Here is a 13,989-nt window from a genome sequence, read left to right on the forward strand (position 1 = left end):
AATTGGTTTTTTTTTTTTTTTTTTTTTGGTGGCTGGCCAGTACAGGGATCCAAACCTGAGACCGTGGTTTTGCAAGGCTGTGCTCTGACCAACTAAGCTAACTGACCAGCCATGATTGGCTTTTATAGTCTGGCCAAGCCACAGTTTGGGGGACATGGCTCAAGACAGAGTCTGTCCTCTCTCAATCCAGCCACTAATGCTTGCTTGAGTTTGTGGGAAGCTTCCAGATCAGGCTTTCCAACAATGTCCTCACCTCCAATGATCTGCTCCGATGGCATCTGTGACTCTGCTAAAACCCTGCTCTCTGGAAAAAGAGAAAACAAAGCAACTTCAGCAAACAGTGAAGGACAGGCCCTGCCCTTAGAGGAAGCACACATTCACCCATAAATGTGCCTGTCTCCCCTCCCACATGCACCATCCTGTCCTAGGCACATCTCCTGCCCTCTACACTGTCTTCACCCAGGGACCTAGAGACATTTCTATCCAGGTCTTCAGAGCAGGAAGGGAATCAACTTAAGTACTGACAGCTCCCTGACACTGAGCCAATGTTACTTAATTAATAGGAATATTTCCAGGATTCCCCATGCCTCCCTCCCTCAAATAAATGGACAACTCTGACTTATAGACACCATTGTCTTAGAAGTTAATCCTGAATTCCTTTGACACTGTTTGTGTACTCCTCAAATCCTTTTTGAATGAAGAATGAACAGATGAATGGTGTCTTTTTTACTTGAGTCCTTCTGAATTAAACTTCTCCTGATTAATTTCTGTTTCCAGCCACACAAGGCCCGGTCCCACTCACTTCAAAAGGGCTTCCAGCTCCCGCTTGACTCTGCCCACCACAGGCGGCCCCTGGTAGGTGAGGGCTGTGTACAGTTGCACCAGGGAGGCCCCTGCCTGGATCTTCTCCAGCGCATCCTGCCCGCTGCTGACACCACCAACCCCAATTATGGGAACTCTGCCTGCAGGGAGGCACACAGCGACACCATGAAGTGTGAGAACCGGGAGCTCAGTTCAGCTTCAGCCCTCAGCCCCCACCAACAGAGCAGATTTGGGAACAGTGATTCCAATCACAACCCCGGAACCCAAGCCACACACAAATCTGAAGACACAGACACCAGAATCCTTGCCTTGGGTGAGTGCATACATCTCCCGAATGGTTTGAGTTGACAAATCCCGGAGGGGCCTCCCGCTCAGCCCTCCCATTTCAGAGTACAGGGCACCCTGGAGGGTGGCAGGGCGACTCACTGTGGTGTTCGTGACAATCAATCCATCGATGCCCAACTGCAGTGTGAGACAGAGAAAGAGTCCTCAAGTCATGGTGCTGAAGGACTCAGAGAAGCTTCTCTGGGGTCTCAGGCAGCAGCCAGGCCAGGTGCCTACACCTACAGTCCTGGAAGCAAGAGCTACACCAGCCCTCACTATACTTAAACAAATATCAAAATGAGCTTCAATGTGACAACAGCAGCCATACATTCTGCTAGGACAGGGTTCAATCCTTAGAACAACCTACTTCACAGTGTCTTATCCAAGGCCCCGAGCTGGTAAGTGATGGGGCCAGGATTTAAACCCAAGAGTGCCGGGCTTGGTCTGTACTTCCACCACTCTCCTCCATGCCATAGAGGCCTACAGTTCAGATAGGCTGGAGTGGGTGAGACAGAGACCACTCTGTTCCAGCCAACAAGGGCCAGGGATGCAAGCACAAGCCGTAAAGCCCTCTGAATAAAGATGAGGAAAGAGAGGAAGGAAGAGGCATGAGAAAAAGACTCATTCAAACATTTATTCAAACACTTGCTTCTTACTATAGGATGAATTACACCATGACAGACACCAAACCAGCCTTCAATATCACAGAGAGAGAATCACAAAGGCTGCCATTCCGGGCTATCCCAGCTGGCCAAATGGCCTCAACAGACAAGGAGAGGCACCCCACCCCCAGGCCCCGAATCGAACCTCTCTCACCACACTGGCGATATCCTCCTTGTCCTGGGCCGTAAGGTCAGGCGCGATCTTAACCAGCACTGCTGGCTTATGCACTCCCTTCAAGGCATCCCTCTCCTGCAGCACCTAGGGTGACACATGACAGAGATGGGGACCCCCAGACTGCAGCCCAACAGGGCAACTATGACCTGCAGCTGCAGGTCTCTGCATTTTCACACAGCTATCAAATGAAAACAGGAGGTCCGCGAGCCACTGGAGTGCAGTGACACAGAAGAGTCACCAGCAGAGACCAAAGAAAAGAAGAGGATGTCTCTCTCCACAAAGCCCATTCCAGAGTGACAGAAGAAGCATCTGCTCTACGATAATATTGTGGGACCTGAACACACCTCTCAGCATTGGACAGACCATCTAGGCAACAAATCAACAGAGTAACCATTACTCTTTCAGAAGGAGAGAAGAAACCTAGGGTTATCGGAATAGGGAGGGAGAGGGGGATAGGGAGAGATTGGACAAGGGGCATAAAGAATAAGTATGATTTGTAACAATATATATGCTAGTAATATTGATTTGATCAATATATGTCAACACTGAATCCCAAAAATATGTATAATCAATTATGATTCAATAAAAATTTTTTTAAAAAAACTGAAAGCATGAGCATTTTCTCTTTTTCAGGAAACCTAGCCCTCAGTTATGTGAAGGACCCCATCGAGATGGATCTGATTTAATTGGTTTGAACCAAAGGATCCCTACTGGCATCAACTAATATCTTAAGGTTTTTTAGACTTTTCTTCCTCAAAAATAACAAGGAAATATGTCACAAGTACTGTGTGATGAAGTCATTCTGTTCATTCACTATGCTGGGTACTAGAGACAGAGTGGGAAATGAGAGAGACATGATCCCTGCTCTCACGGACCTTATGGTTTAACAGCAGGGACAGATAACTGAACAATTAATTACTACCGCCTATAACCAGTGTTGGGGATAGGGGGATCGGAGGGTGCTTCAGGAAAGTTCAGCGAGGGGTCTTAACCAGTCCAGGTGTTAAGGACAGTTTCTCCATAGTGAGGCCAAAGCTTCGCCCTGGAGAATGCATAGCAGCAGGTAGGACAGGCTGGTGGAATGGAGCACGGGGAAGAGATGCGATCACCCACCTTGGTCAGCAGGCGGCGCAGCTCGGCCTTTCCCTGAAGGGTCCGCAGCCCAGCTGTGTTGGGACTGGACACGTTCACTACCAAGTAGTCGGCCAAGGGGCCAAGGACTCGAACCCCCTCTGCGTAGTCGGCAGCAGCATCCACTGAAGTCTTATTCTTCCCCAGGTTTATTCCCAGTGGCAGCCCACCTGTAAATATCACCGGTCAAGGTTTTGTCCCTACACACCATCTCCTGTGCAATATTTTGAGGCCATCCATGGGATCCATGACTAAACAGCCAGGGACAGCCCTGACAGTCTTCCACCTCCAAACCTGGACTTTCCTGCACCAGCTGACATGTGCGGTGAACAATTGCACAGCGCCACTGCCTGCTGACCAAACAACAGCTCACCATTTTGCACAGCAAAGTTTGAGCAACTGCGAGGATCTTTCACTGCATTTTGTCCTTTTTATTTTAAAAAATTTTATGGAAAATGGAGAAATTAGTTGTGTAAATGCTAGTGATACAAAGGTAGACCTCATAAATGTAACAAAAGTGAGGACAGAAACCAACAGGCATGTCAGAGGGGTGACTTTACTCTCAAGGGACACTTGTTGGCCTTGGGTCAAGTGACTGGATGTACAGTAGTGAAGAAAAAACATAATTAAAGAGTATGTATAAAATACTGGAATATATTTTCAATTCCCATACCTAAAATATAGAGGCATAATTATTTTATAATTTGTAATTTTGTTCTCTGAGAAAAGGGACCCCTCTTATAATTAAGGGGACATACGTACATCTCAATGCTCCCAGGACAGCCCAGATTACTCCCACAGCCTAGGCATAATTAATGCGTCCCCTTTCACTCTCAAAAGTGTCTTAATTTGCACGTAAGTAATATGGCTACCTTACTTAAAAATCCATGGGACTGTCAATTGACTTGCACTTTGAATCTCTGAAAAATATATTTTCAGAAACATGCTATGTGTGGAAGAAAGAGGTTGTCTGTACTTGACTTCTCCAAGGTACTGTCTTATCTGCAAAGGTCAATGGTAAGTCAATGGTACAGGCTTCTTTTTCCATCTGATGGTTGAGAAAAGACCTAGAACACCAAGTCAGCTCACAAATCATGTGTCAGGCCAGGGAGGGTCAAAGACCAACAGCTAGTAGTACTGCTAACCAAATGTCACACCCCAAATCACACCTTCTTATCATCAGCTTGAAAGTAAATGAGATTTGTGAAGCTAATTTCCTGGGGTGGGGAGAGAGGGTGAGGAAGGGGATTAGAATTCAATTAGACAAAAAGTTATATAAAAGGTCTCCAAGCTTCCAAGTCTAGTACCCATCAAAGCCAAGATCATTTGTAAGCTTTAATTCTTTTCCACACAGGTAAACTGGCTTGAAAGACATATTGTTTGCATGTAGCTAATGAGTCTTTCATTAGTAGCCATCTGCCCAAACTGACAAGATATGGGGGTTCTACAGAAATTGCTGAATTACTCTATCCCCAAAGGGCACTGCTGCTTTCGTCACCTCATGTTCTTTGGCATGGTGTTAGCAAGCAGCTGTCTTTGAGGCTCCTAGCTACTGGCAGACACTGCTACAGGCCAGTCTGGAAGTGAGGGGGTACGGCAATGGAGAACGGGGGATAAAGCCAATCCACGGAGCACTGTGGATAATCACAAGAAGGAAAGGAAGGCAGGAGAGCATCACAAACTACGAAAGTCATATCATGACCTTCAAAGTCCCCTAAGAGGGAAGGTCTGCAGTATAGCAGAGTCTGGTTCTACCAAAGCCAGGGGTGTCCAAACAAGGTCATCTCCTACTTCCCAAACCTGAGATTGCCAAATGCCTTGGCCTTTTCCACCTCACTTCCTGAAATTAACATGATATCCATGGTTTCTCATTGTGCTACAGGGACAGCTAATGGGACTAAGACCTCCTGGAAGGAGTTCCAGAGGGACCTAAAGCGAAAAATTCTTTCTGCTGGGTGGTGGACCCCCACAATCCCAGAGGGCACCTGGGGAATTATGGTTAGGATAACAGGGCTAAGACCACTAACTGCATCCTGAGAGACAGCAAAGCAGAGAACCTCAGAGAATAAACATCAGCATCTCCAAAGGCAGCCTTCAAAAATGCAAGTATTTTCCCAAATGCTAATATTAGTTATCCTGAGTGGGAAGGAGTATGAATAACTTTAATTTTTCTTCTTTATCATCTCTGTATTTATGAATTCTTCTATAATTAGTATACACTATGCAGTGAACAACAGCGAATAGAGGAAGTGGCACTCAAGTCCTGCTCACACCTTAACTGCCCATCTGATCACAGACGAGCTACCGCACTCTGCTGGCTTCTAGGCTGCCCTAGTCATGATGTACAAGTAACACGGGCTACGCCGTGAGGAAGAAACAAAGTGAGTCTTTGCTAACTTGTGAACCTCATTTAAAATCCTGGAGGCTGTGGCAGAACCAGAAAACTTCCCTCAGGAGCACAGCCCTGAGTTCCTTAGTGGTTTTTTTCTATGGCTCCATCATGTTTACTTCACTAGGAGTGTTCCCAACGTTTCTTTCACATGTTTCCTTCTAATAAATGAAGAAAGCCCCTCTAATGCAACTCCACTTTACCTTCTGTGAGCTTGGTCTGCTTCTGTTGTCTGGCCCGTAACCTGTGTTCCACCACTGAGAGTCCATGACTGTTAAATCCATATCTGGAGCACACAAGCAGACAGGGGAGGGGACAAGGTTACAAGGAAAAGAATTTGGAGAGAGAGCTCCGTGGCCATTTCACCATGTACTTATGACAACAGAAAAGAAAAATAATCAGAGCCAGTTTATAGACTTCCAAGGTCTAAAGACCCCTGGGACTCCAAGAGAACTGGCCAGAACACCATCAAATACAAAGGAAAGGATTAAAATTCGCAAACAAGCTGCTCAGCCAACTAGCATTGGAAACAGCCCAGACTCAGTGGCAGCAGCTGCCCCAGACCTGCCCGGATCCTGCTTCCTCTCCTCCCCACCTGGCCACTATTCCCCCCCTGCTGAGCCCTTCCCATTCTCTAAGAACCCTACGATTTCCACCTCCTGCCTGGGCTTCACCAGTGCCCCTCCTGAAACCCATCCCGCCACTCCTTTTCCCCATTCTTTCTATTAAAATCGTCTCTTCCTCCAGGCCCAGATCAAATGCTCCCTCTCCTTGCATAACGCTCCCAGCCACAAAGCTTCCTTGTCCTGTTGACATTCATAGAGCACTCCGTACCTGTCTCTCTCCTGGCTTGGGATGTACATATACTCATATATGCTTAAGTTCCCATACAAGGTTATAATCTTCCTGAGGGAAAGTGACAGGTCTTACTTCCCTATCACCCTGGCACTAGACAGTCCAGGCAGGCAGGGGCCTCACCTCTCTTCCATCCCTGTATCCCCAGCTCCACTGTGGGTTGCTGACCTAGTGGCCATTCCCCTTACCCTTCCTCCTTACCAGTGGAACCTTCCTCCCTGATACGGGGTAAAAATACTAATGACTCCTTCCCTACCCTTGCTGGCAACGGAAACACGAACATATGATCAGCTGTGGTCACTGAGACACAGGTGATGGCTTCTGGGAGTTTCTGGCAACACTCCCCACCCCCTTTTCTTTTCCCCTTTCTACTCTTGGATATCAACATGAGGACACAATGCTTACAGCTGGGGAAGCTGCCTTACAAACAAGAATGGAAGGCCCAGAAAAGTTGTACCAGAGTCTTGACGTTGCCCTGTTGCCAACCCTGGAAATGCCCACTATACCTGCCTGTTGTTTAAGCTACTTTGCAGCCAAAAGCAGCTTAATAGATCAAGTGGTAAATGTATTTGTTAACTTAATAAACTCATCCATTCATCCAGCAAGCATTACTAAGCACCCACCATGCGCCATGCAGAGCAGGGAGGCTGAACACACACACAAGCACAGGCTCCCCTATCTCACACCATCCACCCATGGGACTGCCAAGTACCACTGTCAGGTTGGGGCCATAGCTACGCTAATTGTATTGCTAGGTATTTCATAACTAAAGCCAAAATGTTTCATTATTTTAGTTACATTAAGTTTCCCATTTGTATTGTCTGGGCTAATGGTTAGGGCCCACAGACCCTTCAAACCCATTGTACAGACTAGGTCACAGACCCCTCACACACAGGGCCATGCTCTAGGTAATTGGGAAAGATCCCAGGAGCTGTTGGCAGATGACACGAGCTCAGTCCTCAGCAACAGCAGTAGCAGGAGCAGCAGCAGCAGCAGCAGCAGCAACAGTTTGCAGCAATAGCCTCCAGCAGCAGTAGCGGCCTCCCTGTGGCTGCCCGACCCCCCCCAGCATCCCAGGGGGCAAGGGGCACTGTGGATCAGAGCCACTTGTCCTTTACACTTAAGTCCACAACCCAGGACACCTGGGTACACCTGTGCAATCACCTTAGTCAATAGCCAAGGAACACCTGTGCACATGTGCATATTTACATCAAATGCTCAGCAAGATTCTGAACATCTGGGGGAGCCCTGACCGCTTTCCTATATTTTCCCTACAACCACCCTCCACAGTTATCTGTGGTAGCCAAATCATAAACAAATGTATTTTGCCTGGCCAATTCTGAAGATATTGATCTCAGCCTGCAATGAAGCAAAAAAATCAATAACTTGATCTTTAATGCTAGAATATTTCCCTGAAACAAGCACAATAAAGCAGGAAGTGCAGCCAAATAAACTTCCTATAGGTCAGTCTCCCAGAAGGCCATTAATATCCCCAAAGATGCCTATCAAAATCTCTCCGAGGAGGCTCTTCAAAACTCTATTAACAAAAAGTAGGAACTGTCCAAAGCAACTGTCTACGTTGAATACTAAATTCTCCTGTGTATTAAAGGCTAGTGCTGCACTGTCCAATACAGGAGCTGCTAGGACCTGTGGCTTGTCCATACAAGAGCTACTGAGCACTTGAAATGTGGCTGTTCCGAAAAGATTGGTGCTGGAAGTGAAATGCACGCCTGCTTTTGAAGACTTGGTACAAGTAAAAGAAGGTAAATGGCTTATTAATAAGTTTTTATAGACTATATGTTAAAATGATGATATTTAGAATACATCAAGTATTTATAATTAAGTCATAATTATAAATAATAATTAAACAAAACATATTATTAAAATTAATTTTACCTACTTCTTTTTACTGTTTTAATGTGGTCACTGGAATATTTTAAGTTGCATATGGGGCTTGCATTGCACAGCCCTGAGCAAAGGCACTGGAGGAACAGTGTGGAAAAAGCACAAAATGACATCCGGTGAGCCGAGCCGTACTCAAGCTCTCGCACTTATTATCTCTGTGACTGTGGCTGAGTTATTTAGCTCTCTGAGCCTCAGTGCGTACACGTGTTAAACTGAAGTACTAAAACCTGCTTCCCAAGGTTGGTGTGAGGATGTAAGCCTGGCACACAGTAGGTGCTCAACAGGGTTCCTGAACATTTCAAACGACAGAAAATGTCCTCATTGTATGAGAGAAAAAACTGAGGCAGATCTTACACCCCTGAGAGCCCAGCTGGGAAGAAGGTGTCCCCTGTTAACTCCAGGCCACTCCCCTACCTGTTAATGACAGCTTGGTCCTCGGGCAGGCGGAAGACTCTGGGTTTGGGGTTTCCTTCCTGAGGTTTTGGAGTCACACTTCCTATCTCAACAAAACCAAAGCCCATCTTATAAAGGCCATCCACAGCTTCCCCATGTTTGTCAAATCCTGCAGCAATTCCTACTGGATTTCGGAATTTATGGCCCAGAACTCTCACTTCCTAGAAAGAGGAAGACAAAGTCAGAGGTACACAAGGCTATGCTGGTGTTTCTCAAAGTGTGGTCCCTGGCACGCCTACATCAGAATTCCCTGGGCAGCTCGTTAAACATTGGATTGCAGGCCTATCCCCAAGATTACAGAATCCATCTTGGGGGGTTGGAGGGGAAAGAAGGAGCTCTGAGGGAATCTAATTTTAACAGTGCTCTCTAGGTGATTCTGATGCCTGCTAGAGATTGAAAACCATGAGGCTTATCTTCGGGCTGGGGAGAAAAAAATAGTGTTTCTGCCATGGGTTGAACAGGAGATGGGCACTGTCTTTTCCAATTACAGTTAAGATTGGTGCCTTTTTCTTTTTTTAGTGGCTGGCCAGTACGGGCATCCGAACTCTTTGACCTTGATGTTAAAAAACCATGCTCTAACCAACTGAGCCAACCTGCCAGGCATAAGATTTACACCTCCTTATCTACTATTCTTAGTGGGAAGGAGGGGCTCATCTGTGTCAGGCCCTAAACAGTGCTACTTGGAAACCAGGGAGTGTTGGGCAGCAAAACCCTTCAGCTTAATAAAAATCAGCCCCAGCTGTGTCCCTCTTCAGCCAGGCTGATAAGCAGCCCCAGCAATGTCCCCAGACGCCTGTGGGGAGATAGAGGGAGGAAAGTGCTCAGCTGGGCAGAACTCACCGCTGGGCTCCAGCAACCTCTGAGAGGACATGCAAGGGTCTCCAAGGGTGGGGAGCACCAGAACCTGGACGCAGGAGGAAAGGAAGATGCTCCCGAAGGGCGCACAACTGCAAGTGAAGGTGAAAACGTGCGCACCACATCTCATGTCAGGCAGGAAGCGGGCCTTCCTAGCTGCACAACAGAATCCCCTGGGAGCTGTCAGGCTGCACTCTCAGTGACCATGGCTATACTGGTCTGGCACAAGGCCAGAGCATCTTAATATTCCAAAAGCGTCCCCAGTGGATTCTAACACATAGCCATGATTAAAAACTGAGGATTTAGGGGAATGGTAAGAGCTAAAACTAGAAAGTTAAGCTGGGGTGAGAGTATCAAGAGTCCTGGCTATCAGATAGGGAGTCAGGACTGCATTCTAAATGAGCTGCTGCAATGTGGACTCATGCAGCGGTGTTTAGGGCAACAGCTCAATGGCCACGTCTGCTCTCTGCTGGCTGTGCTTACACGGACATAGCTGTGTGCCACCCCGGCATAACCTTACTTGCTTCCAAACTCACTCCTTCTCTGTGCCCCACTCTTTACTCGCTCCCATTGTACACTGGTACCAGGGATGTCAAACTAGTAGTTTGGGTGAAGAAAACTTAAAGAAGGGAATGCTCTTTCTGACCCTACAGTGCCTTTTAGTGTAAGAAAAAGTGACACGTCTACTCAAAATTGTACGATGAGAAAGTGAAAAGGTTTCTAAGGTAAAAAGGAAAACTGTAGAGAAGGACCCTTTTAATTTATAATAGTGACTCTTCCCCTCAAGAATTCTGAGCACTTCTTGTGTTTCCACATTCAAATCATTCTGATGTCCCCCGTTTGGTAAGAAGTCTCTCAAAAGGAAACTGCCAAGACTTAAGCAAGGTTATAGATTCTACAGGATATAGATTCTAAGAGGACACAGATCCTTCTGTTTTGTTCACTGTAGAACCCCAGAGCACAGCACAGTAATGGCATGTGGTGGGGCCCTGTGTTGAGTGCACTGCTGAATGAGGCTGGGACGGGTGTCTGCACGCCTTCCTTAACACCTAATCGCAGCAGAGGTTTAATGACTCTGGCACACTTCCCTGTTTAGCAGAGGGGAAGACTGGGCTACTCGAGACCTCAGCAAGGCAGGAGAGTGGTTGAAGAGATGGATGCCAGGGCTAGACTTCATGGGTTTAAATCCTGGGTCACAGCTTCCTAGCTGTGTGACTTTGGGCAAGTCATTTAACTACTCTGTACCTCAGTTTCCTGATCTGTAAATGGGGCTGACATAGGATCTACCTCATAAAGCAGTTGTGAGGATTAAATGAGAACATTGCCTAACACAGTAAGTCCCATGTAAGATATATATAATAATCATCATTATGATTATTATGCAATTATATATAAATTATATATAACTGTTGCTTAGATTGAACTCCAGATTCTCACTGCTAACTTAGAGCTCTAGTTTTCTAAAGGATCGGTCCTAGATGAGAAGTACTAGGAGACTCTGACCTTCGCCCTTGTATCTAACACACAGGGTGTTCCAAAAGCACCTACCAGCATGTCGGAGTCTTGAAATGTGGCTCGAGGAAGGAGCCCCAGGGAGGTGAAGCGAACAGCCAGTCTGTGGGCTGACTCCGGGTCCAGCAGCCCCTGCAGAGCTGGCATCAAGTATTCAGCATAGAAATGCTCATCCCCTGTGGCCATCAGATAGGAAGCAAAGAGAAGTCCTCCACCCCCCAAGATGACCACAGCATCCTGGGCCCGCTTCTGGAAAAAAAGAGCACATTGGGAGGACCCCCACCAGGCCAGGCCGCAGCACCCTCTCTGAGCCCTTCACACCCATGCACAGAGGACGCAACCACATGTCACATGAAGCAATGCCCCCAGCCTTTTGCTGACACTGGTCTCCCTCATTTGTAGTCTCGCTCACACCTGGTCTCTGCAGTCAGAGGCCATAGCTACACTTTGGCTTACACACACTCATCTGGCCCTGAAGACTTTCCTGATGGCCCCAAGCCAGAGGTTTTCAACAGGGGCAGTACTGCCACCTAGGGGACACATGGTGGGCATTTTTACTGGTTACAGTGATGGGGCAATGCTTATAGACTTGGTGGGCAGGAAATCAGTAAAGTCAGACATCCTTCTTTGCTTGTGACTATGTGATACATGAATGGTCTCACGTCCTTTACAACTTTTGAATGTCCTACTGACATTCATGAGGATAAAAAGTAATTCCATATTGGCCGGCCCGGTGGCGCACTGCTACAGTGCGCCGCTTGGGAAGCACGGCGGCGCTCCTGCCGAGGGTTCGGATCCCACATACAGACAGGTTCCCGCTCACTGGCTGAGCGAGGTGTGGGCGCAACATTGAGGGTTGCGATCCCGTTGCCGGTCCCGGTCCAGTACGGGAGCGACACTGAGGGTTGCGATCCGTTGCCGGACATGAAAAAAGACAAAAAAAAAAGTAATTCCATATTATCTGAGCCAAGAGCCAAACTATATTTCACCACATAAACACAACTGTCTCCCACACAGTTTTCATATAAAATGACTTCTCCAGGAATACAGTTACCTCATAGGCTGAGGGACAACTGTACTGTTTTGCACAAAACATTACCAAGAATTGTTCACCATTTCAGAAAATCTCATCAGGAATGGCACAGTGCTTTGCTTGGCATTTCTGACAGTACAAAACACCTGTGGCACTCACATTTCTAAGCAGAGGCCTACACACTCTGACTACCTCATGTGTCTGGGTGAGTCATGTCCCAACAATGACATATTGAAATACGTGTCATTTTATTATAAATTACTTTCAATTCCTCCTTTATATTCCAGGTAGGACATTTGTTGACTTTAAAGTTACACACAGAAAAATTATATTATACATATATTCCATTTCAGGATCATAAAGGGGGTTGCAAAATATTTTAAAAGGTGCCTCAGGTCTTACTGGGTCAGGAACAACTATCCTAGCTCAAAAGTGGTTCACAATGCTTTTCTCTAATTACTACTGCCAGATGCTGAGTCACTCATTCATTCATTAATTCAATCACTCTTCAAATACTGAGCACTCAAAGGTGGGCAAAACACACCTAGCCCCTGAGCTACGGAGGGTGCAATCTCATGAAGAGACAGACAGAAATCAATGATCATGCAAATATGTAGACGTGACGATTGCTATGAGAAAAAATAGAGTAAGGGAAGGACCCACCTAATCTCAGAGGCTTCCTTGAGGAAGTGACTTCAAGCTGATATTCAAAGGATATATAGGAATTAACTAGGAGGCAGTTGGGGGAGGGAAAAGTGTCAAAGTTCTCTCAGTGGCAGAAAAGAAACAAGAAGCACCCAAGGAATGGGGCGGGAAGGTGGGGAGAAAGTTTGTTTGAAACTGAGTGAGGGAAAACATGGCTTAAAACGAGGCAGAAGAAATAGGCAGGGTCTTGGCCAGAATAAAGACTCGGGTTTTGTTCCCTAAACAAGGAAGTGACAGGATCTGATTAATCTTTAAGGATCCCCCCAAGCTGTTAATGTAATAAACAACAAGCATTCATTGTGTCCCTTAGAGTCTCCTCCAGGAGACTGCAAAAAAGCCTCTCATGTCAACCAACAAATATTTGAGCACCTATCAAGGCACTTTTAGAAATTCATGGAAAGAATGGCATTATCTTTTAATTCTATCTTTCCAGAACTTTTTGAAGTACCCTCGTACTACGTACCAGGCCCTGGGGATACAACTAAGAACCTGTCACCCATAGGGCCCCGCCCTAACAGAGCTACCTAAAGGGACCCTGCCTTGTTCCAGCTTCATTCCGCGCTCGATCCTGCACACGAGGCTACGCGCCTCGGTGACCAAGTACACGCGCACGCGCCAGCAGCTGCGGGTGGCCCAGGAGGCTCACGACGCCTCAAAGGGCCCGTGCTCTCGGAGCCGCCTCCCGTCCACACCTCGCCCGAGCTCGTCCTCCGTCCTCGCCTCGCCCCAGACCCCGCCCGGACTCCTGCTGGCGGCCGCAAGCCTCACTTGCTAGACTCACTTTCAGCTGTCTCCACGCCATGCTCCTTCCGCGGCTGGGCCGCCCGTCTCGCTCCCATTGGAGGAGAAGGAGGCGGGCTCGCCCATCTCCGCCTCTGGAGCCGCCAATCCACCAATCGCCGGGCAGGAGGGCGGAGCGGGCGCCTCCGCGGCGGGGCAGGACGACGCTCCGCCTGAGGTTCTGATTGGCGCGCGTGCGCACCCGCGGCGGCCACGCCCTGCCCGCTGCCTGGCGGAAGTGTCGCTTGGCTGGGCTGGGGGGCTGGCATTTGTTTGCATTTATGTTCACTTTTGGTACCAAGAAAGGGAACTAGCTGTAATACATCAATAATGGGTGTGCAACACGTGAAGACCGAATGACATGCTGTATGAACAAAGGTCTTTCAGC

At 47.4% G+C, this 13,989-nt stretch overlaps 1 protein-coding gene across 3 annotated transcripts; it reads right to left on the reverse strand.

Annotated features, from left to right (window-relative positions):
* Positions 1-35: 35 nt before the first annotated feature.
* DHODH (dihydroorotate dehydrogenase (quinone)) lies at positions 36-13,650 on the reverse strand. Of its 3 annotated transcripts, none has more exons than XM_008587983.1 (9): positions 13,603-13,650; positions 11,120-11,332; positions 8,678-8,877; positions 5,707-5,789; positions 3,097-3,284; positions 1,963-2,067; positions 1,131-1,284; positions 803-962; positions 36-304 (listed from the first exon to the last, which is right to left on the reverse strand). In XM_008587983.1, exons 1-9 carry the CDS (start codon positions 13,621-13,623, stop codon positions 250-252), a joined length of 1,179 nt encoding a protein of 392 aa, XP_008586205.1. In that variant the 5' UTR covers positions 13,624-13,650; the 3' UTR covers positions 36-249. The 3 variants fall into 3 exon arrangements, with proteins under 3 accessions (XP_008586205.1, XP_008586204.1, XP_008586206.1); XM_008587982.1 differs by having other exon boundaries at positions 1,954-2,067; XM_008587984.1 differs by lacking the exon at positions 13,603-13,650 and adding an exon at positions 12,780-12,827 and having other exon boundaries at positions 1,954-2,067.
* Between the last annotated feature and the right edge of the window lie 339 nt (positions 13,651-13,989).

This window comes from Galeopterus variegatus, unplaced genomic scaffold (genome assembly GCF_000696425.1).
Source record: "Galeopterus variegatus unplaced genomic scaffold, G_variegatus-3.0.2 Scaffold4613, whole genome shotgun sequence".
In the NCBI taxonomy this organism is placed as follows: domain Eukaryota; kingdom Metazoa; phylum Chordata; class Mammalia; order Dermoptera; family Cynocephalidae; genus Galeopterus; species Galeopterus variegatus.